The sequence below is a fragment of the Gopherus flavomarginatus genome, chromosome 10, assembly GCF_025201925.1.
Source record: "Gopherus flavomarginatus isolate rGopFla2 chromosome 10, rGopFla2.mat.asm, whole genome shotgun sequence".
NCBI classification, from domain to species: domain Eukaryota; kingdom Metazoa; phylum Chordata; order Testudines; family Testudinidae; genus Gopherus; species Gopherus flavomarginatus.
The window spans coordinates 54,858,230-54,879,344 of record NC_066626.1 but is presented as its reverse complement, the minus strand read 5'-3'; the positions used below and the strand labels follow the sequence as shown (position 1 = coordinate 54,879,344).

At 39.5% G+C, this 21,115-nt stretch overlaps 1 protein-coding gene across 5 annotated transcripts in view; it reads left to right on the top strand.

The window, feature by feature from the left end:
- RIF1 (replication timing regulatory factor 1) overlaps positions 1 to 21,115 on the top strand; it is a 54,985-nt gene that overhangs the window by 22,687 nt on the left and 11,183 nt on the right. For all 5 annotated transcript variants that reach the window (XM_050969147.1, XM_050969146.1, XM_050969145.1 and 2 more), the window contains 13 exons: positions 1,261 to 1,334; positions 1,509 to 1,689; positions 4,068 to 4,175; positions 5,664 to 5,810; positions 8,815 to 8,914; positions 11,081 to 11,345; positions 13,209 to 13,251; positions 13,616 to 13,818; positions 14,375 to 14,474; positions 14,882 to 15,013; positions 19,129 to 19,274; positions 20,212 to 20,301; positions 20,392 to 20,446. In XM_050969147.1, coding sequence (XP_050825104.1) covers positions 1,261 to 1,334; positions 1,509 to 1,689; positions 4,068 to 4,175; positions 5,664 to 5,810; positions 8,815 to 8,914; positions 11,081 to 11,345; positions 13,209 to 13,251; positions 13,616 to 13,818; positions 14,375 to 14,474; positions 14,882 to 15,013; positions 19,129 to 19,274; positions 20,212 to 20,301; positions 20,392 to 20,446 — 1,644 coding nt within the window. The remainder of the gene's footprint in view (positions 1 to 1,260; positions 1,335 to 1,508; positions 1,690 to 4,067; positions 4,176 to 5,663; positions 5,811 to 8,814; positions 8,915 to 11,080; positions 11,346 to 13,208; positions 13,252 to 13,615; positions 13,819 to 14,374; positions 14,475 to 14,881; positions 15,014 to 19,128; positions 19,275 to 20,211; positions 20,302 to 20,391; positions 20,447 to 21,115) is intronic.

Below are 21,115 nucleotides of genomic sequence, written 5' to 3'. Positions count from 1 at the left end.
CTCACTCATGTCCAACCCGTGCTGCGTTCTCTTTAGTCTCTCACTGGTCAGTATGGGTCTCCAAGAATAAATTTCCCCTCAAGCCTCAAAAGGATTGCATGAAGCAGCGAGGTATTTCTGCCTAACATCCTGTAGCTTGACAGGGGAAGCATGGGGACATCCTCTTTCTTGAGTCTTTGAGATCCCCAAGTAACTTTGTGATTACCTGCAAGGACAGGTTAACAGTCAGTAATGGGACCCCAAACATCTTCAAAGTAAGTCCTCCATCTGTCAATGCAGTTCTCCTCCGTCCATCAGGTCATCGCTAGAGTTGTAGCTTTTTAGTTGTCTTCCAATCCCCACAAAGACAAGGGAACTGCAAAGAATGAAGATCTTTCTTCCAGAGCCAGAAGGTGAGAAATCTAATCGGGTAACAGTCCTTGCATCTCAAGATCTCTCAGAAGTCAATACTAGGCTGGCTACTGGGAGGATTTGCGCTCTTATGTACTAGTGCTGCTTTGGATAAGTGTCCTCAGTGCATTAGTCATACTATTGATACCTATGGTTTCAATGCTATGGTTAATGTAGACTTGTAGAAAACGTCATGAGCCTCAGGTGAGGCATGAGTTACAGTAGACTCAAGTTATTATCGGTCATTATCTGGTTAGATACCTCAGTAGCAATGGCCACTGACAAACCTCTTTAACCTGTACGGAAGCACTCGAGAGCATGTTTCTCAAAAAGAATCAAAGAAAAGTGCATTTAGGTGAAGGAGAGGGACTCTGTCCCCATGTCTGTGTAATTTTTCTATCAAGTTAATTTTAAAAAGATTTAATCTGATTTTGAGGTTTAGTTGCTGCTGTAGGGGTTGATTAATCTTTTTAATATTTGGCAAATACTAAATACGTTTTGGCAATAATTTGGCAAATGCAAAATCTGCCATATAGGACTCTGGCAATTTATGGTGTTCTTCTGCACTAGGTAAGGGTGTTTGAATAATTTTGATTCAGATTTCTCCTCTTTCCACCTCCAGATTTCTGTTTCTGGATGTTGTAATTGTGACCACATTTTTTTGTTCAGAATTCAAGTTCAGAATTTTAGTTGACTCTGAATAAATTACTGGCCCCGTGGAGTTACATTTATATAGCTCCTATATATTGCATTTCTGAATCATTAACTGGAAGAAAAAGTCCACCCTATACACTATTCTGACTGTGTAATAAAAACTCCAATAATGAAAATACAGTTCAAAAGGCTGATTGGTTTTTTTTTTCTTGCAAGGGAACACCAGCTTTGTTCTTAATTCAACTATCTTTCCGTAATAATCTGTTGGAATGGTGTGTAACAGATGAGAGGTAAGTGATCCTATTCTGGAACTATTTGAGAATGTTCGTTTGTTTTGTCACCAAACTTGCCCTGTTCTTCTGTACCTCAGTATGCTGATTTTTTTTTTAGAGGCCTTTCCTGTGAATTTTAAGTATTACTTCCTCCCATAATTGCCTTTCTAACCTTTAAACTTTTGTTTTTAGGTTCTTCCTGAACTTGGAAGTCCTTGTGGGTTGTGTTTTATCTGGCCCCACATCTCCGTTGGCTTTCAGTGAATCTGTGTTCTGCATTATTAATCAGTGTGCAAAACAGGTGGAAAATAAGGAACATCTTTGGAGAATGTGGAGTATTGTAGTTAACCCATTGACTGAATGGATTAACCAGGTATAGTAGTGTACCAAATACTCATAAGCATTTTAGTGTGTGATTGCCTTATCATATTCTCATTGCTGATAACATAGAGGCAAGAAATAGCAAATTTTTACATTTTGGTAAATTCATGCCTCTTAAAAACAAACAAACAAACAAAAAAAAAAAGCACAGCCATGAAAAATACAGTTATCAGTTACCTGCCCAAAGAGTTTACATCCTTAGATAGACAGAGACAGTGCAAGTATTACTTCATCTTTTTACGAGAGAGTAAATAATTGTAGTTTGTAGTTGATCAATAGTGGAAGGCTGTCCAAAAGTAGATTTTAAAGTATGGCTCTGTTCTGAAAAGTGATGTCAATATGACATTGCTGAAATTTCATATTTCTCAGATATCAAATGTGAATACGTCACAAGTGCTTTTATTAGCTTCAGTGGAGTTTCACAGGTGTTATGAAGAACATAACTTGCCCTGCAGAATTTTTATGGCTAGTGATGATTGAAAGGAAGAGTCTAGGTTGATGCTATGTTATATAAACCAACCTTTTGTAAACTGAATGTTTTTATGTAGGGTCACTGAAATAAAGTGTCATAATTTAGTCACTTTTCAAAGTAAAATTGCGCATCAAGTAGATGGAATAATAAATAACTTTCCATAATTGATTTGTTTTAGTATTTTCTACTCTTCAAAATTAAAGGGACCAATTATGTTAATCATAAAAATCATTGCTGGTAGTTTATAGATGATGCAAGTAGGAAGGGTAGTAAATGACAGGCCAGTTCTACAAAATTATCTGAATTGCTTGGTAAACTGGGCTCCTTTTGAGTAACACATTTGAATCCTGCCAAATGCAAGGTCATATATCTGCACCAAGAAAGTAGGTCATACTTATATGATGGGGGCTACAGCCTACATAACAGTGACTTGAAAATAATTTGGGGTGGGTCTTTATGTCTAACTCATTGAAAATGATCACCCATGCGAGGGTCTGGCTAAGACAGCTTCTCTATACTTGTAGGTATAAGTGGGGGGAATTTCAATCAGAAGTGGAGACATAGTATTTCCTCTAGTTGATGTTACTGAGACTGTTACTGAAATGCAGTATCCAGTCCTAGTTTCCACATTTCAAAAAGGGTGCTGACAAAGTGGAAAGGGTTTTGAAAAGAGCTACAAAAAATGATTTGAGGTCCTGAAAACATGCCTTATAGTGAGACACTGTTTACTTATTTTCAGTCAAAAGAAGGTAAAAAGGTGAGTTGATCAGTTTATAAGTACCTGCATAAAGAGAAACTTATATTAGTGCTCTTTTACCGGACAAGGGTTATAACAAGATTCAACAGCTGGTATCTGAAGCTAAATACATTCATACTAGACAGAAGGTGCAAATTCTTAACAATGAGAGTAATTAACCATTGAAACAGCTTACCCAGGAATGAGATGGCTATTAGCCAGGATGGGCAGGAATGCTGTCTCTAGCCTCTGTTTGCCAGAAGCTGGGAATGGGCAACAGGTGATGGATCACTTGATGGTTACCTGTTCTATTCATTCCCTCTAAAGCACCTGGCATTGGCCACTGTCAGCAGACAGGATACTAGACCAGATGGACCATTGGTCTTACCCAGTAGGGCCATTCTTATGAGATGGAGAATCTATCATGTGAAGAATTTAAATGAAAACTGAATGTCTTTCTCAAATATATACTCTGTTTTAACCAGAAGTTATAGGCTTAATGCAGGAATCACTGGCTGAAATTCTCTGGCCTGTCTTATGCAGGAAGTACAGCAGGATCATCATAATGGTCCCCTGGCCTTAAAACTATGGATAGTTTTTAAAGTATTTAAAGTCACCTGAATTACCAGTAAAATCTCTAGTTATTACTAATAATTCTATTCTTTTAGATTTCATTTTTTCACTAATGTTGATTTTCACTAGTAGCTAAAAGCCCGTGCTATCACATGAGTGTAATTTATAATTTTTTTTTAAAAAATCAAAAATAGCTGCAAATTTAAAAATTGGACGGTAACAGACAGCTGATCTCAGTTATGATTCAGCCTGGTGATACTGTAAACAAAAATAGCTCTCAGCCTTGCTTGTACTGGTTTATATTGCTTCAAAATGATTCCTGGAATCCTGTTTTACAGGTTGTTTACTCTCTCTCTTGCATTTTTCTTTTGACAGTGAAAACTAAGTGGTCATGGTTGTTTTTTGTTTAACTAGTTGATAGTCCATTTTTAGATTCTCAAGCAAACACTGTGAAATTAAAAAATGGAATTACTTTAGTCTTAACTTGTAAAAGCTTTATTTAAAAAACTAGAAACCAAATTTAATCTAGATGTCCTTTACTCCTTGTAGGTTGCTTATCTAATAAGTTACTGTTTTGTGATTTATTTAGACTAGTGAAGTAAATCAGGGAGATGCATTGGAACACAACTTTAATGCTGTTTATAGTGCACTGCTGTTACCCATAAGCCACATTTTCCCTATTCAAGAATTTCCACAGGTAAGAAATGAAAACAAATCTTAGATTCTGTAAAAATACAGTGTTTCTAGTAAACATTAAACATTGGCAAGCTAATCTTCCTTTGAGTCTAAGATACTGAATTTTATGTAAGCTGGCTCCATATCAGCACCCAACTGGCTATTCTTAAATCTTTCTCTTTTTGTCTTCTAGAAACTTTTAAACTCAGTGTAAGTTATTAACTTTTTAGTTTTTCTACTTACCTGGAAATTTTTGAAATGAGCACCATGCTGTATGTACAGCTTAAAAAGAGCTAAGGGGGCATATGATTGAGGTTGCTAGACTCATGAATGGTATGGAGAAAATCAACAAGAAAGTGTTATTTACCCTTTCACATAGCTCACAAACCAGAGATCACCCAATGAAATTAATAGGCAGCAGATTTAAAACAAACATATGCAAGTACTTCACACAACACAATCAACCTGTGGAACGTGTTGCCAGGGGATGTTGTGAAGGCCAAAACTATAACTGGGTTCACAGAAGAATTAAATTCATAGAGGATAGGTCCATTAGTGGCTATTAACCAAGATGGTCAGGGATGCAGCCCCATGCCCTGGGTATCACTAATCCTCTGACTGCTAGAAGCTGGGACTATAAGGTGGGATAGATCACTTGATAATTGCCCTGTTCTGTTTGTTCTGTTCAAAGCATCTGGCACTGGCCACTGTCGGAAGACAGGATACTGGGCTAGGTGGACCATTGGTCTGACTTAGTATGGGCATTTTTATGTTGCGTTCTTAAAAATAAACTTGTGTTCTATATTGTGTACTCCTCAGGTTAATGTCTTGTCATTTTGTAGTCTTCTGATGATAAAAGCAAAACTTTGTAACCACAGGGTTTCTTATCTGTATCATATCTATATTTAGATCTTAAAGCAGTGCAGTTTTGTTAATTGAAATGTGAAAAAGCTTTTCCTATTAGAACAGGGGTAGGCAACCTATGGCACGGGTGCCGAAGCCAGCACACGAGCTGATTTTCAGCGGCACTCACACTGCCCGGATCCTGGCCACCAGTCTGGGGGGCTCTGCATTTTCATTTAATTTTAAATGAATCTTCTTAAGCATTTTTAAAGTCTTATTTACTTTACATACAACAATAGTTTAGTTATATATTATAGACTTGGAGAAAGAGACCTTCTAAAACCGTTAAAATGTATTACCGGCACACAAAACCTTAAATTAGAGTGAATAAATAAAGACTCGGCACACCACTTCTGAAAGGTTGCCAACCCCTGTATTAGAAAAATATAGACGAGGTTTCAGTTACTTGATATAGTTCTATTGACAAATAGAGAAAGGAATATAAAAACACAAAATCAAGATTAGATTTGGTGGATCTCTCCCCAAGGCTCAGGAAGAAAATCAAATAGCTTGCCCACTTTGACTTCTGACATACAGAAAGAAGGAAAAATTGTGCAAACTCCTGTTTTGATTTTTATATGTATAACTTTTGTTTTGGTCGTTAAAGTCCACTATGAAGTCCTTGTTGCGCACCTGGTCAGAGCTGTATAGAACATTTGCCCGCTGTGCTGCATTAGTGGCAACGGCAGAAGAAAATTTGTGCTGTGAAGAACTTTGTGCCAAAATATCTGGGGTAGAAGATGAAGCCCTAGTTGTAAGTATAAATCACGATATTAAATTATATAAAACTCCTGCTGGTGCAGTCTGCACACAGAAAAACACTCCCACTTGAACTTTCGTTTTGCATTTACTCAGTTAAATTTAAATTTAACCATCAATCTTTGTTATAAGCCTAGTCAAACCTAAACATAAGAAGTTGGATTATAAAAGTATGTCTGCACCAGTGTTCCCTCTAATTTTTTAGATTACATGTGTGAAGTGAATTATGTGCACCAAAATGGAGGTGATGTGTGACACATCACCTCCATATTGGTGCACATAACAAAATTCATGTGGTGGGGGTGGGGCCGAGGGGTTCAGAGTGTGGGAGGGGCCTCGGGGCTGGGTAGAGGGTTATGGCTCTGACTTGGGATGCGGGCTCTGGGGTGGAGCCAGGGATGGGGGATTTGGGGTGCAGAATGGGGCTTAGGGCTAGGGCAAAGAGTTGGGCGGTGGCTCTGGGGCCAGAGATGAGGATTTGCAGTGCAGGCTGCCTCAGGGCTATGTTGGGGAGAGAGGACTACCCCCAGCCCTCTCTAGCCGCAGCAGCTTAGGGCTGGGTGAGAGGCACCTCTCCCCATGCTGCGCCAAGTCCAGGGCATGTCTGTGCTGGGGCCAGCAGGGAGGGACGCCTCTCCCTGCCACTGCAGGTCCATGCCTTGGCCAGCGGGGAGAGGCACCTCTCCCTGCCGCAGCCCTGACCCTGCATGGGGTTTAATAGCTGTGTGGCCATGCAGCTTAAAGGGAATTTAGGTCTACACTGTAGGTGACAGTGTGATTGTAGTACAGATAGGCATATGTGTGCTAATTCTAATGAAGCTAGCACATGTAGCAATAGTATTGTAAATGTGGCACCTTGCCCTTCAGCCTAGGTTAGCTGCTGCTTTAACAATGTAGGACTGATTATAAACTACAGCAAATAATACACTACAGTCAGAATTATTTACACAAACCAAGTGAAAAATACATAATCCTAATTTCTGTAGGAAAAGGAGTTGATTCGGAAACTGTTTGAAGTAATGTGCACACGAATAGATTATAAAATTTTTTATAAAGCGTTTATCAAACTATTAAGTTTTTAGCAAATTTCTAGATTTTAACATAACCCAGCAACTTTAGTTGTACTGTTAACAAGCGTTTTGTTTTAACCCATTTACAGATCATGAATGGAATTTACATTGTCTAATAGGAGATGGCTTCTTCATGAAGTGAAAGTTCTGCTGCCTAATATGGCTGTTAAATACACAATTCAGTAAATTTGAAATCATAAAACGAATGCTGTTCCAGCTGAACAGAAATATAATCTTATAATCAATACGGGAAGTCCTCAGAGCTTGTCTACATGAACATTTAATTTGTAGCAAACTGGGGTGTGAATCTACCTTACACTAGCCTGCTGCAGACTAACTGTCCATGTGGAACCTGCTGATGTGTGTTAGTGGTTCATGTATATGCTTTGATCTAGTCCTTTCTGAAATGTGGATAAAGCCCTAAAGTAGCAAAGTATTGTCTGTGATTCATCCGTAGGCCTCCCATCCCGCTGAACATATGCATAAAACTTTATACAAACTGTAAGCTGCACAGGAGGTTTTGAGGCAATTTCAGTTGACTAAACCTGGACACTTAATTATACAAATACAAATATGTGATTATGCTCTATCTGTAAAACTGCATTTTACAGGATTCTTTCAATTTGGGCTTTAAGTACTGAGGTATAGTAAGGCGTTGAACTTGCCACAAGTCTATTAGAGAAAAATGTTATGTGATCAGCTTTATTCAGTAGTCTAAATCCACTGCGGCTGACATTCCACATATTTAAATGGTAACTCACACTGAGGTTGGCAACCTTAAACCTGAACTACCCAACTAATAATTTGTCAACTTGTAAAATAAGATCAGGAAGATCAGTCAATTACCAGTTTATCAGGTGGGTAGCCTGACCAACAAACAAGGCTTACAGCATTTGTTTTTGTTTGCAATGATGCTGGCTCTTCCTAGTGTGTTTCAACTGATTTCTCCTATTTATAAGAACATCAAACAAGAAAAACGGGTGGCCAGCAATTTGTGTACATGTAAATATATACTAAGTTGTCATAAAATTTTAGACTTTGTAAATTTAACTGTAATTTGTTAACCACATTTTGTTCCTTAAAAACGCAACAAAGGTCAAGCCTGAAAAATAGAGCTACACAATTGCAATGCTACAAGTTTGTCACTTGTTGAACTCCCTCTTGATACTACCACATCTCTTCATTCTAATATAGGAAATTTGCGTCTGACTCTTATATTTTCAGTAATAGCTGTTGCACTCAGACTTACTTTAAATTGAAGAACTTCAAAGTACAGATTCTATGAAAGTTGAACAGTTTTAGCATAACCATTTAAACAAAATATAGTTCTTTTTAAGCAAACAAGGTGGGATGAGGGAAATGCTCTCTTAAACTTAGTGTTCCTGTTAGCAATTGACTAATCATATGCCCCTTGAAATTACTTTATGGTATTCCTTTTGTGCAGCTCTTATTGCTAGGTTTACAAAATTTGAACCAAAAATGTATGGCCTTAGTGTGACAGTCCTTCAGCTAGCCACACATTGCAATATGATAAAATGTTTCATTAGGGGTCAATACGTCTAGACTTCTAATCATTTTTGATGTTGCTTTCTAAACTCCTTCCGTTTGCAGGTATTTCTGGTAATGTGGTGTCAGAGCTGAATGCAGTAGTACATGGGATAAAGCTAGAAAGCTGGATTTTCAGCTTGTGTAAATCTGCTTGTTTGAATTCACTGGAGTGATGCTGAGTTAGACTATGTGGTAACCTAGCCCTGATTATTTCCTCCTTGCAGCTTAAAATTGCGTTGGTCTCCGTGCCACGTATTATAGTTCTGAACATGTATCCAGATTGTTACCCACAATCACTACTAGGTTTCTTTCAAACACTGTTTCACATTGTTCTCTACCCCCGTGGCTTTGCTAATGATTTTTGCTTTTCTTCCCCCTCAGAGCCTGTCAGTGGTGGACGGTCTCACCCATATTGTGTCAGTTATGGTTGACTGCATCAACTTTGCACCATATGGGACTAAATATCAGCCAAAAAATAGATGTAAGAAAAATTTCCAACGATTGGATTTGTTCTGTGATTTCAAAGAGTAAATGGTTGAAAACTAGAATTATTGCAAGTGATAAATTAGGTATTGTACATTCTTAACAGTCCATCTCTGAGGTATTTTTCTTTCTTAATTAAGAGTTGAGTCCAAGATTTTCAAAAATAGGAAACTAAAATTAAGGTCCTGAATCCATGCTTAGGCACTTAAGTCTGATTTTTCAGAACTATTGAGCGTTTAGCTGCTCCCATGTAAGCTTGGTAAAAGCTCCCTGGGGCTCAACACATGTGAAAATTAGGAGATAGGTTGGTATATGACAGTAGCCAATTTTTTACCTGTTTAGTGGATTATTGAAAACATAAACGTTCTTTTAAATTTGGAAAATTTAGTTGTGGGTTCAGTTAAAATTTCATTTTTTTAAAGTCTTACGTCTACTAAGGCATTTTGTTTTAGTAGCAGTCCAAAAACTCCTGCATTTCACATACTACTTTGTTGAAACATAGCCTAAAAAAGCAACACTTGATTATTACTCTACAGTTTCCAGTTTTAGTTTAACATATAATGTGCCTTGAAGAATTTATACATTAAGCAATTAACTTTAAAACATAAAAGTTTTTGCACATGTGGTTAATTTCATAACACTTATCAGTGCTGCAATTGAAATGGGCATTACTTCATAGTAACTGAGTAGCTTTGTGTCCCATATCACTGACGCAAAGTCCTATGTTAGTGAAATTGTTTTCCACCTTTCATTTGCGCTATTGATATATAAATACAGAAGGTGTTGGGCACACGTTACTGGTTTTCCTGTTCCCCTGTTCATAGCCATTAAAATTGAAGTAAACACTAGAACATTATTTTAAAGATGGAACTACAAATGGAAATTGATTTAATTTTTTACTGTAGCATCTGCCATCTGTGCACACATTGAGTAGTATCTTACATGCAGCTATCTGGGAGGACTACTCAAGGACTGGAGGTACTAGTTCAGGGGTGGGCAAACTTTTTGGCTTGAGGGCCACGTCCGGGTTCCAAAATTGTATGGAGGGCTGGTTAGGGGAGACTGCGCCTTCCCAAACAGCCAGGTGCGGCTCCCTATCCAACCCCTATCTGACCGCCCCCCCTCCCCCCGCCGCGCGCTTCTCGCCCCCTGATGGATGGGGCAGGAGTCCTGGGGTGGCCAATTCCTCCCCCCCCCCCGATTCCTGTCCCCTGATGGGCCCCGCGGGATCCTTGCCCCATACACCCCTCCCTGTCTCCTGACTGACCCAAGACCCCCTGCCCCTGACTGTCACCCACTGCCCCAGCCAACCCCTCCTCTCATTCCTGACTGCCCCCCTTGAACACCTCTCCCCATCCAACCCCTCTTCCTCTCATTCTTGACTGACCCCTTACCGCGCTGCCTGGAGCACCGGTGGCTGGTGACACTACAGCCATGCCTCCCAGAGCACCAGGACAGGCAGCTGCACTGCCCAACTGGAACTAGCCATACCACCTCGCAGCACAGAGCACTGGCTCAGGCCACGGCTCTGCTGCCCGGAGCATTGCACCAGTGACGCAGTGAGCTAAGGCTGTGGAGGAGGGGAAACAGCAGGGGAGGGACTGAGGGCTAGCCTCCTGGGCCAAGAGTTCAGGGGCTGGGCAGGAGGGTCCGGGGGGCAGGATGTGGTCCGCTGGCCATAGTTTGCCCACCTCTGTACTAGTTAGAGCTGAAGAGAAATGATTTTCCCTTTGAAATAACGTGATGTAAACTTTTAATTGAAACGTTTTCAGTTTTATCCAACTTTGAGTACCAGTCCACATGACTAAGCGTATCAGAATCTGGCCCTTCTATTTTTTACACGTAGAATTTAAGAGTATGTAAGATTACTCAGTATCAAAGCTCCTGCATCAGTTCCAGGCCATAAGGGTGGGTGAATGGCAAATTGGAATCAAATCCACAGCAACTGCACTAAATTAGAATGTTTGTTTGGTTATATTGTATTTATACCGATGAGCTATTTTAGGAGTCCAAATATGCTGTTTACTATTGCCCTGAACTATTTCATTCTAATCCTGAGCTATTTCATTCTAATGTATGTCAGACAATATTGATTTGAGTTTTGTATAAAGCAGAAGGGAAAGTTTAAGGTCACTATCTTTAATGGATTTATTTTTTGCTTTAGCCCCTCAGACACCTACAGATTGGTCTAAGAAGAAAAAGGAACCTCTTGGAAAGCTGGCCTCCCTCTTTAAACTTCTAGTGAAGTTGATGAACTCTTTCCATATGCTCAGTTCCAAAGATACCCAGTCAGAAACGTTGATCTCAGTTGGCACTTCAGTTATTGCTATTCTTCATGACATCATCAGCCACGTTTCTTTGCCTTCGATGATCAGAACTATGTTTGCAAATCTGTCAAAACCACTTGCAGTGTTTTATGAAAAAACAAAGTGAGTATTTCAGAAATTATGGGATGACTTCTAGATAAATGTACATTGTAATATTGCTGCATATTGGTGAAACTGTGGCATCTGCAGCATGCTATATTAAAATATAGCCCATAAATCAGGCTACCCAAAGCTGCTGTCTTGTGAGGTACTAAGGCTACGTCTTCACTACTGGCCGTGTCGGTGGGTAGCAGTCGATTTCTCGGGGATCGATATATCACGTCTCATCTAGACGCGATATATCGATCCCCGAACGAGCTCCTGTCGACTCCAGAACTCCTCCAACGCGAACGGCGGTAGCGGAGTTGACAGGGTGGACGTCGATCCCGCACCGTGAGGAGGGTAGGTAACTCGATCTAAGATACTTCGACTTCAGCTACGCAATTCACGTAGCTGAAGTTGCGTATCTTAGATTGATTTCCCCCCCTAGTGTAGACCAGCCCTAAGTGTCCACAACTCCTGCTGAATTTAGTGGTTTTTCAGGGTGCCCTGTGCCTTATAGAATTCAGCGTGAATTTCAGATATCAAGTTTGAATTTGTAAAAGTTGGATACACAACTGCTACTAGTATATTGGTAACCGATTTTCTGAAGACTCCATTCTTCAAAACTGCTGCATACTTGCTGTGTAGTTACGTTGAACATGAACTTATGGACAGTGAGGTCTCCCTGGGATTCTAAATAAGGACTTGCTAGTAATAGCTTTAATTCGAAGGTTGTCTTTAACAGTGTTGTTCCTCCAGAATGAACGTAGTGTCAACCTCAGAATCCCTATCCTGTTTTGCCACTTAACCATCACATTGAAAACTTCACTCTTTAAAAGTATTCTGTGTTTTTCATGACTATCTTTCACATTAATATATTTATCCAAAATATAAACTTCTGTATAAAATAGCATTTATAAACCCCAGTCTTCTTTAATGTGCAAATTAACACACGCTTGCGGTTATCTAGTCTTACTAACTGAAGAGCTATTTGCAATTTGTTTTTCCTGAAACAGATTCCAATAGGAATATATGATATCTTAAGTAATTCACTTTAAAACTATATAGCATAACGTATAAAGAAAAACACAGAGATGTCTTGCTTTTAATTTATTCAGTATACAGTTATATGGGTTAAGTACTGTTAAGATGTACTCAGAACAGACTTCCTAGATTGGCAGAAAATGGATGAGTTTTATCACAAGAATAAGGAAACCAAGTTTGTGGTTGCATATGTTTTCAACTTAAGTAAAAGCCTAAAATGTTTAAGCTGTGGGAAATTTTATATAAAGGTTTTGAAATATTTTTGCAATGCTCTGCGTTCTATTGTATTTTCCAAAGACTTCCTTTTAAAAATTGTTCATTTTTGGAGGTCAAAACTATTAATCTGTTTAATTTTCACCGTGCAAGGTGGTTACAGTTAAGCCTATTGGATACCGTATTAAACTCTCTCCATGTGCTGCTGCAGCTATGTATGCAAAAATCTCTCTGAAGTTAGTTAGGGAAGTTTGCTTGCAGAGTCGGTGTAGCTCAGACCAAGAGGAGCAGAAGGAAGGTAGAAGAAATTAACTCTATTAGAAAAACAATTAGTTATGGATTGGTAAACTACGTGGGGATTATTAGAACTGATTTTTAACTGTCATGCTTATTAGCTTAAAAAGTTTGTTTATGGCCATTATGGGGAAATCAAGAAGGGTTGTAAATTATAAAATGTAGCTATTAAAATAATATGCAACTTCATATGTTGGTGTGAGACCTTGAAGATGGACTATTGCATCTTTTCTAGTGTCATATATCAATATCGTTGGAAGTGTTGTTGAGAACAAATAGGATTAAGAAATATTTCATTAATACTTCATCCATACTATGTTCTTTCTTTCATAGGCTTGCTGATGTATCTAGAGTGTACAGTAGTCTCAGCAACAAGGTAAATTGTCTAGGAAAGAACTAATACTGTATGACATTTAAATCTGAGAATTTTGTGCTCTAAAAACAAAATGGTATTTGTATTAGAGCAAGCTAGTAAGCATTTCACTTAAAGGTGTACTATAAACTTGAACTGAAAACTGACTAGGGTGAAGTTCAAACCTGTGTTGAATTAAATATTATGGGCTCCTTCATATATAGAGGTTTAGTATTTCTGTGGAACTGAGTCCAGACCTATTCTTAGACCATATTCTTGTCGTGTCCACATAAACTGCCACTATATAAATCTTGTTTATTTCACTATTTTAATTTTTAGAATATATACCTGATTCAAAAATTATTTACACCTTTCTCTTTTTTTACAGTTAGAAAAACTTTTGGGAGAGATAATTGTATGTTTACAATCCCACTATACTGGATTTTATGATAGTGACCTATTAGAGCAGCTCTCTCCATTGCTGTGCGTAATATTTCTGCATAAGAGTAAACAGATACGCAACCAAAGTGCTCAGTTCTGGAATGCAACATTTGCTAAAGCTACTGTGTTAACATACCCTGAAGAATTAAAGTAAGATGCTCTCTTGTATATTTGTTGTGTGTGATTTTGCTGCATAATCACAGAGTATTTATAAATCAAGCCAAGATAACATAAGCTTTTAAATTTGTTATTGGCCCTAAACATCAAAAAATCAAACTTCTTATAAATAGGCTGTTAAGTAGGGAAAACTGTTCCTAAATTCAGGATTTAACCTTGGTCAAATACATAGAGATAAAAAATAATCAAACCACTAATTGTGATTGTCATGAACATATCCCTAATATAGGAGTGAATTTGTATGGAATGAGAATTTAAATGTGAAGTTTTATTTTAGGAATTTTGGAAGGGAAGGAAAAGGTGTTCATGGGTTATCAGGTTAGTTTGGAAGTCCTCACAAATGAGTTCTTTGCTTGTAGAAAGCTTCAGATCTAAAAAATACCTTTTCTTGAACAAGTATATCTATAGATGTACAGAATCCGTGACCTTCATTCTGCTTCACTGTATGTGAGCTGCTTATTATAAGTAGTAATGAACTTAACGATCTTGTGCACTTTTTCCGTAATTCTTAATTTTTTTCCTTAAACAGATCCATATTAAGCCAAGCCAAAAAGAAAATTCTGCTTTTACTACCTGGTTTTGAAAGTGTTGAGATAGTGGAAGAGTCCGGTGGTCCATTTTCTGATGCTGTAAGTACCTATTACGTTACTACTTATGAGTAATTTATACAATTCTGGAATTGTGTTGGAGATAGTAACAGTGTCCTATGGAGTTACAGTAATCGAGATTTTACTATAATTTGAGGTTGATTAGTGTTTGAGGTAATAACCATATCCTAAATTAGAATAACCAGAGGCTGAAGGGCCTAGGCTGAGATGGCATTTGGTAAATAATAACTAGGATTTTACCTTAACTATTGGCCTGTTCTTATGCAGTATATCTGCAAAAATCTTTACATTTTAGAGGAATATACTGTGGAAGGTAAGCAAACATATTTTTCAAAGTCATGAGTGTAATTGAATCTTATGCAAAGTTTCATTAAATTATCTAATTTGTCTATTTACACTAAACAAAATTTTTATTTCTCTTTAAATAGACAGAAAATTCCCAGTGGGATGCAAAGATAAGTGGAATAGAAGTAAAATCGGGTGGAAAAAGGGATTCCTTGCTGGCACAGGCCAATGGTCTGAAAGACAAGACTACCACTGCTCATGTAACAACAGCGAAGGTAAGATGCATACAAATGGATGTAATAAAATTAAACATTACTTTGTGCTGACTTTTTCTTCCACAAGAAACTATCAGGTATGCTGTTTTTATATCTCAGGTCCACCAGTCTGAAGCAAGCCAGCCTAATGGCAGTTAGCTGTTTTTCCCTATTCAGATTGTCTAGTATTTTTGGAGATTTCTTTTTTGTTATTGCTATGGAAACTTGAGGCAAGGTAGGTTTTATAAGGAGTGGAAGTTTAATCAGCAGAGGCTCCATAAGGGAGAGCAGCCAGCAGGATGCTGAACATTAAGATCTGATTAGTTATTTTTGGCTGTGTATCATGGCAAAGTGTGTGTGTGTGTATCCTGCTGTTGGTGCACATGCACCTCATGCATCTGAGATTGGATTGCTTTGACTAGCACTATCCATGAGGGCCATGCATGTACCCTGTGCCACCAGCCAGGACCTTCCCCAACTCCCTGTTACTGCCTGGGTAGCAGGATGGAACCTGGTAAGTGTCCAACCCACTACTTCGACCTTCAGGCTCATCTTTTAGACTAGTTTTGTGAAGAAAATCCTGTTTGCCCTCCTTATCTTCATTAATACTTTAATGTGGACATTCCTAAAAAACTATCCCAGAAAGACACCCCTGTCTAGCTGGCTGAGGGTGAGGTGCCTTATGCCAACCCTTAATAGCAGACTCTAAACCTTCAGGGTATAAGCACTAACTGACTTTCAGTGGACTTATTCTCTTGGTTAATGGGCAGAGTGGATGCCTTTTCTGTTGGGGGGAGAGGCACCTCCTCTTAAGTATTCAGTGTCCAAATCCTTCTCATCGATGATTTGCAAGGTGAGGACAATATGGCTGAAGCTACACACGTACACGCAATTAATACGCATTATCTCAGACCTGAAAGAGATCTCCAAAAAAATCTTAACAAGTCATCCTCAGCAAGTGCCCCTCTGAGCAGACACCCCATCCGAGGATCCAGCAGCAAAAGAAGGCAGGGAAGAAAACATCTTCGAAATAGAAACTAGTTACATTGGTGCTCATCGCCCCAACACCAAAGCCTTCAGTGTTAGCCGATGCTTCTCCTAACACCTGTGCCGTCAGCTGCTTTGACACCATTACTGGCAGACGTGGCACTTGCTTCTCTGGTACTGACATCATCATCATTGGCAGCAGCACCACAATACAATAGTTAGGGCAAGTGAAGACCAGACAGATACCCTTCCCCATAGAAGAGAGACACATCAGACCTCCAAGAATAGGGGCCTTGTCCTCCTCCAAGGAAGTGACCCTAAGTAACTGGGACTGCTAGCATCTACACTGACAAAGGCATATATGCCAACCGCTGCACCTATTATAGGATCAAGGTACACCTTAGAGAGCTGTTGAGACTCCCTCCAGGGAACATCATCGGTACTGGTGCAGTAGCAGGTGCCAGAATGGGGAAATGACGCTATACTGCAGCATTGCAATTTCAAACTACATCTTTGTTGCCAGATTGCCATTTCATCTCAGCAACAAACAGTGATGCTCTGTTACCTTCTGAGAGTGACCCTAGAGGTGGTACTGTCTCTGAGCACTGCCTCAAATAAGACATGAGTGGCATTGGGCCAACCTGCCGCAACTAGGTCAGTACCCATATGCCATGCCAACCTATCCATACTGGGGATATTGTGACAAGGGCACATGGGAGCTAGCAAAGTGCTCTGGCGCACTCTGGCTACCTTCCAACCTGTGTCTAAACAGGTGGAGAAACTCTGTCAGGTGCCTTCGGAAAATTTGGAAGGCTTTTAATCCCAGCAGATCCAGGGTCACTAGTAGTTGCTGAAGTGCAGGACAAATTGCAGTTGACAAAAGGCATGTCCAAGGATAACCCCCAAAAAATCTAGCTGTGTTTGGGCTCAGAGCCTACTCATCCACCTCACTGCAGTTCTGTGTGGCAAGCTACCAGGCATCATTCATCAAGTGTAATATCCTGATATGGGAGAGAGTGACTCCTGTCCTGGCAAAAGTGCCACAGGACACTAGGGAGGAATTATAATCCCCTTTAAGGGAAGACCAAACAGCCTTGCAGGTAGTCATGGACTCCTCCAACATGCCCGTGGTTGTCTTGGCAGTTAGCATCCAGAGTACTGAGGGAGATTCAGGGTCATGAGACACCTCCCATTCAAGAGATTAGAGCTCTTCACCAAAAGAACAGTAAAGCACACCTTGAAGGACTCGAGGGACACTGTGAGGTCACTGAGGATTTGTACACCAATCCCCTATAGGAAGTTCTGCAAATACCAGTCTCAAAAGAAAGAACTGATTCACCCGTGCTTTCAGAGTAGACAGCCAGTTTACCCATCATGGAAACAATCGTAATACTCAAGTCGACATGCACAGAATCAAAGTTTCTCAAGAGGCTTTTACACTCTGACCTGCTGGTCAGAGAACCTACTTCAACCTGGCAGTTCAGTATAATCTTCCTGAGGCTCATGGATCCTCTGTTTTGAGCCTCTCTCAGAATGCTCCTTTCACCACCTCATTCTGAAGTAAATCTTCTTAGTGGTTATGTCATGGAGTGTGGGAGGAGATTAGGCCCGGCGCCCCCGGGTTTCCGCGATTCACCATGACTCTCAGCCAGCCAGTAAAATAGGTTTATTTAAACGAGAGAAACACAGTCCAAAACAGATCTTGCCGGTACAGACAGCAGTACTCCCTTTAGTTAGGTCCATCTGGGGGCCCCAGGGAGGCCACAGCCCCACTGAGAGGCCCAAGCCCCGTTGGGGCACCCCTCTCCATTTCCCAGCCAGCTCCAAACTGAAACTTCCTCCAGCCTCTCACTCAGCCTCCCCCCAGCTCTTCCCCCAGCCTTCGTGTCCTTTGTCCATTTTTCCCAGGCAGAGGTGTTACCTGGCCTCCAACCTCCTTCCTGGGTTCTCAGGTTACATGCTCAGGTATGCTCCCTTCCCCAATACAGGCAGCCCAACTCCCCTGCAACCTTCCCAGGTTAATACTCGCCACTCAGCATTCACATAACACATCAAGAACATTCCTACTTCGTCACAGGTTATCACTTCAACCAGGAGGAGTGAGTGAGCTTCAGGCATTTATGGCTGAATCCTACTTAATGACATTTGATAGGGCCGAGACAGTTCTAAGGCTTCACCGAAGATAATTCATAAAGTGGTCTCAGATTTTCTTTTAAACTAGTCAATCAGCCTCAAAACCTCATTCTGTGTAAAAGAAACGAAACCACACACCCTAGACATATCCAGGGCTCTGCTTTATGGAAAGGAACAAACCATTCATACTAAAATCCCATCTGTTTATTGCTGTAGCCAGATGTTCTAAAGGTCAGGCCATTCCTTCACAGGGTATCAAAATGGATAACAAAATGTATTTCACTGTGTTACTACCTGGTTGATGTATGTCTCCCACTGAACATCCAGGCTCACTCCAACATGTCACAAGCTGCATCCTCTGCCTGCTTTAATATGCCAGTATTAAATCTGTAAGGCAGCAACATGGAGTAACTCACTAACCTTTTGTCAAACACTATGCCGTGCAAATAACTGACAGGTCAGATGCAAAGTTGGAGAGAACAATATTACAGTCTCTGTTTGATGCTTCTGGAGCTCCCAGTTCCCACCATTCTGAGTGCATATTGCATGCCAGCCATCTGCACTATAATCCATACCGACACATGCTCCAAAAAAGAATGGTTACCTATCTTACAGTAACTGTGCTGCTTTAGGATGCCCTGCATGTAGATCCCATGTCCTACTCTCCATCCCCTCCTCTTAGTAGTTAGCTAGCATGGGCTTTTAATTGTAAGGGACCTGACGGAGGCTCATGGCCAGTCCATTTTTGTTTTTTTGTACCCTCACATGGTATCATGAGGAGGCATATGGGGACATACATGTCCCTCACATAGCTTTTAAAAAAAATTAATAATCTCTTATGCATTAGGTGCATTGATCCTATAGTAGGATCAATACTGAATGCAACATCTCTAAGAACCATAGTTACTGTAGGTTAGTATTTGTTCTGTTTTGGGATAGTATACCCGGGGTACAGAAGTATCATTAATAGTATTTCCTTTATCTTGGTTTTTAAACCATTTTTTTCCTTTCCATAGCTGAAACTAGAATTTTCATCTTCAAAGACAAAATCAAGCGAGATACTTTTGGAAGAGGAGAAATCTGTTGATTTTGTGGTTATTCCTTTGGAAACAAAAGAGAGAATATTGACAGAACACCAAAAAGAAGTTCTTAGGACAAAGAGGTTTGTAATCCATAGCACCGACGAGTGGTTGTATTATGAATTGATCAGGACAAATTTTAAATTTAATTTGTTTAATGTCCTCAGACTTGAATAGGATATTAATTATGCAGCTTGTGCTATTACATGCAAGCTCCAGAGCTTGAAGCTAACACAAAAAGATCTTTTGGCTAAAGACATCAGAGTTATTTGGAGAAACAGTATCTTAAAGGGACAGGACCAATCTCTGATTTATACTTCATTCAGAGATTGTGTTTGAGGTCCAGAACTGACCATAATTGTCTAGTTCAGGGGTTCTTAAACGGGGGGTTGGGACCCCTCAGGGGATCACAAGGTTATTACATGGGGGGGTTGGGGTCGCAAGCTGTCAGCCTCCACCTCGGATCCCGCTTTGCATCCAGCATTTATAGTGGTGTTAAATATATAAAAACGTGTTTTTAATGTATAAGGGGCGGTCGCACTCAGAGGCTAGCTATGTGAAAGGAGTCACCAGTACAAACGTTTGAGAACCACTGGTCTAATTTTACCTGCATGACACAGGCCGTAGAACATCACCCAATGATTCATGTTCGCTTTTAGGCTAAAACTAGTAAAATGGCATTTTTCAGTAATTGAAATAAGGAAAGTCTTTAGCTGGCAGTATGATCTGAAGACAGGCATCAAAAGATCAAAAAAGCATTTTATGCCTGTATGTAAACAGCAGTTCCTTCATAGCAAGCACTGATTGCTGGAATTGCACTTTCACTGCAAGAGTTCTCTCATTCCATGTCACAGAGTGATTTAGAAGGGTAAATAATCTTGTGAGGACTTGGCAGTTCAGTCTATGTAGGGTTTCCTTGATGAGAATTTTCAGCATTGAAACTGTTTTTAAATTACGTGTCTCTCACTAGCAGTTCTAAGATAAAGCTATACCTACCTGAAATTATATTTTTGGTTCCAGAATCGATATTCCTGCTATGTACAATAATCTGGATGCATCCCAAGATACTGCCTTATTTTCTCAATATACTCAGGGCCAGGAAGATTCTTTGTAAGTATGATATACCAACTGGCCTTGTGGTAATAAGATATTTTCTAAGTTCTGTTGCGACAGCTCTAATTTGAGTGGTCTTGTTTTTAGATTGAAAACATCTTTAATAGAAGAGCAGAAGGAAGATCTTGAAAAGAAACCTCAGGTATTTTCACCATGTTTAATAGTTTTGGAGATGCTAGAATTACAATTACCTTTATGATGCTTTATAATAGGCTTGGAAGGATTAGATTTTTATCAGTAATTTGTTGGTAAAAATTGATTTCAGTGTACACACACTAGCTAACAAAAATATTTCCATCAATAATCAAAATTTATAGATAGACAAGGTAGAAAGATGCTGCTTGAGAACTTAAATCAATTCTAATGAGGATATTTACTTAGTATATTTTGGCATGTGATGTCAGTTTGCTTTTTAACAGTTATAAAGCTCTTAATTTTTTGAATGTGTCTGCTTTCATTAAATAGTTGTCTGATTTCCCCCCCCCCCATAATTTTCCCCAACTGTAAAATTTAAATCAATAAAAATAAAAAAAGTTAAGAATAAACATTGATATGCATTATAATCATTAAAAAAAAATTCTGTCATGCTTATTTATAATCTGTTTGTTTGAGGAACAATTCTAATGTGGTGACAGTGAACTTCTCTGATCACAGACCAAAGTTGATATGTGGTGGGGAGGGTAAGCTTGATAAGTCTAAAACGAAGAGCACCTCTAAATTTCTTATAGGACTTGAGTTTCCATTTTATAGAATATCTTGTAAGGCTGTCCTGCGTCCAGGAATAAAAACTAAAAGAGGAAGACGTGTTAGT